Source organism: Palaemon carinicauda, chromosome 20, assembly GCF_036898095.1.
Source record: "Palaemon carinicauda isolate YSFRI2023 chromosome 20, ASM3689809v2, whole genome shotgun sequence".
Taxonomy (NCBI): Eukaryota; Metazoa; Arthropoda; class Malacostraca; order Decapoda; family Palaemonidae; genus Palaemon; species Palaemon carinicauda.
The window spans coordinates 114,756,934-114,759,433 of record NC_090744.1 but is presented as its reverse complement, the minus strand read 5'-3'; the positions used below and the strand labels follow the sequence as shown (position 1 = coordinate 114,759,433).

Sequence of the window (2,500 nt, the reverse complement as noted above, 5' to 3'; positions counted from 1 at the left end):
CAATTGTATATTGCTTCACTTGTAGTTTATTTCGTTGCTTGCTTTCCTCACTGGGCTATTTTTCCCTGTTTGAGGCATTGGGCTTATAGCATTCTTCGTTTGTAATTTAGATATTTCAATGTTGTTACTGTTTTCATAATATTTTATTTTAGATATATATTGCTTCTCTTGTAGTTTTTTTATCTTGTTTCTTTTCCTCACTGGGCTATTTTACCCTTTTGCAGCCCTTTGGCTTATAGAATTCTTAGTTTGCATATAGAATATCTATTTTAATGTTGTTACTGTTCTTATAATACTTTATTCTAATTGTATATTGCTTCTCTTGTAGATTTTTATCTTGTTTCCTTTCCTCGCTGGGCTATCTTACCCTGTTGGAGCCCCTGGGTTTTTAACATCCTGCTTTTCCAACGAGGGTTGTAGCTTAGCAAGTAATGATAATGATGACAATAGAAGACAAGACGGCTCTTGAGTTTAATGTCTACTTTGACTGGAGCGATAGGTATTCCAGTCTCTGCTTTGGAATGTTCCGCGTCTGATCTCGTTTTAGATAAAAACTTTACTTTTGTGGTGGATTGAAGTAATACAAAGTACCTGTCTTTGTAACTTTGCTTAATGTATCTATTTTCCTTTACTGGCCATATTGGGGGAGGGAGACCCTGTGAAAATAATCATGGATATGGATCATGAACTCCCATAGTATATTTACAGTACCTATAATCATAATTTCGAGGTGGTATGGTCATGTCATGAGAAGAGATGAACAGTATATTGGGAGGAGAGCGATGGAAATGGAGGTACAGGCAACGAGAAGGAGAGGGAGACCAAAGCGAAGGTGGATGGACTGTATCAAGGATGACCTTCGATCAAAGGGATTAATCGGTGATGAGGTGTGGGACAGGGGTAGATGGAGAACGCTGGCCAGAAACATCGACCCCACATAAGGTGGGAAAAGATGCAGATAAAGAAGACTTATTCGCCTTTAATTAAGATAAAATAAGTTTGATTATTAGACTGAAACGTTTATTTCAACTTCCCCAAGAAATGATCTTATGGATAAGAGAATTTAGGTTTTATAGTTTATGTATGAAAGTCACTATCAATCTTCAGCATATTGCAACCTTCCTTGCCTATGAAGTGACGTACTATCTTCATTACATTCCCTGCTGCCTCTATTCTTGGGTAGTGCCATAACCTCTGTACCATGGCCTTCCACTGTCTTGGGTTAGAGTTCTCTTGCTTGAGAGCATACTCAGGCACACTATTCTATCGTATTTCTCTTCCTTTTTCTCAAGTTTTTATAGTTTATGTATGAAAGTCACTATCAATCTTCAGCATATTGCAACATTCCCTGCCTTGAACTGACGTCCTATCTTCATTAGATTGCCTGCTGCCTTCCCTGTCTCTACTATGAACTGACGTCCTATCTTCATTAGATTGCCTGCTGCCTTCCCTGTCTCTACTATGAACTGACGTCCTATCTTCATTAGATTGCCTGCTGCCTTCCCTGTCTCTACTATGAACTGACGTCCTATCTTCATTAGATTGCCTGCTGCCTTCCCTGTCTCTACTATGAACTGACGTCCTATCTTCATTAGATTGCCTGCTGCCTTCCCTGTCTCTACTATGAACTGACGTCCTATCTTCATTAGATTGCCTGCTGCCTTCCCTGTCTCTACTATGAACTGACGTCCTATCTTCATTAGATTGCCTGCTGCCTTCCCTGTCTCTACTATGAACTGACGTCCTATCTTCATTAGATTGCCTGCTGCCTTCCCTGTCTCTACTATGAACTGACGTCCTATCTTCATTAGATTGCCTGCTGCCTTCCCTGTCTCTACTATGAACTGACGTCCTATCTTCATTAGATTGCCTGCTGCCTTCCCTGTCTCTACTATGAACTGACGTACTATCTTCATTAGATTGCCTGCTATCTTCCCTGTCTACTGACGTACTATCTTCATTAGATTGCCTGCTGCCTTCCCTGTCTACTGACGTACTATCTTCATTAGATTGCCTGCTGCCTTCCCTGTCTCTACTATGAACTGACGTCCTATCTTCATTAGATTGCCTGCTGCCTTCCCTGTCTCTACTATGAACTGACGTCCTATCTTCATTAGATTGCCTGCTGCCTTCCCTGTCTCTACTATGAACTGACGTCCTATCTTCATTAGATTGCCTGCTGCCTTCCCTGTCTCTACTATGAACTGACGTCCTATCTTCATTAGATTGCCTGCTGCCTTCCCTGTCTCTACTATGAACTGACGTACTATCTTCATTAGATTGCCTGCTATCTTCCCTGTCTACTGACGTACTATCTTCATTAGATTCCCTGCTATCTTCCCTGTCTACTGACGTCCTATCTTCATTAGATTCCCTGCTGCCTTCCCTGTCTATACTATGAACTGACGTCCTATCTTCATTAGATTGCCTGCTGCCTTCCCTGTCTCTACTATGAACTGACGTCCTATCTTCATTAGATTGCCTGCTGCCTTCCCTGTCT

At 41.3% G+C, this 2,500-nt stretch overlaps 2 protein-coding genes across 2 annotated transcripts in view; one reads left to right on the top strand and one right to left on the bottom strand.

The window, feature by feature from the left end:
* Positions 1 to 2,500, top strand: part of LOC137659624 (integrin beta pat-3-like) — a 47,282-nt gene that overhangs the window by 11,376 nt on the left and 33,406 nt on the right. The window lies entirely within an intron of this gene.
* LOC137660088 (dentin sialophosphoprotein-like) overlaps positions 1 to 2,500 on the bottom strand; it is a 10,730-nt gene that overhangs the window by 2,060 nt on the left and 6,170 nt on the right. Inside the window, exon 3 of the mRNA XM_068394807.1 lies at positions 1,320 to 2,500. This exon is cut by the window's right edge and continues 345 nt beyond it. Coding sequence (XP_068250908.1) covers positions 1,320 to 2,500 — 1,181 coding nt within the window. The remainder of the gene's footprint in view (positions 1 to 1,319) is intronic.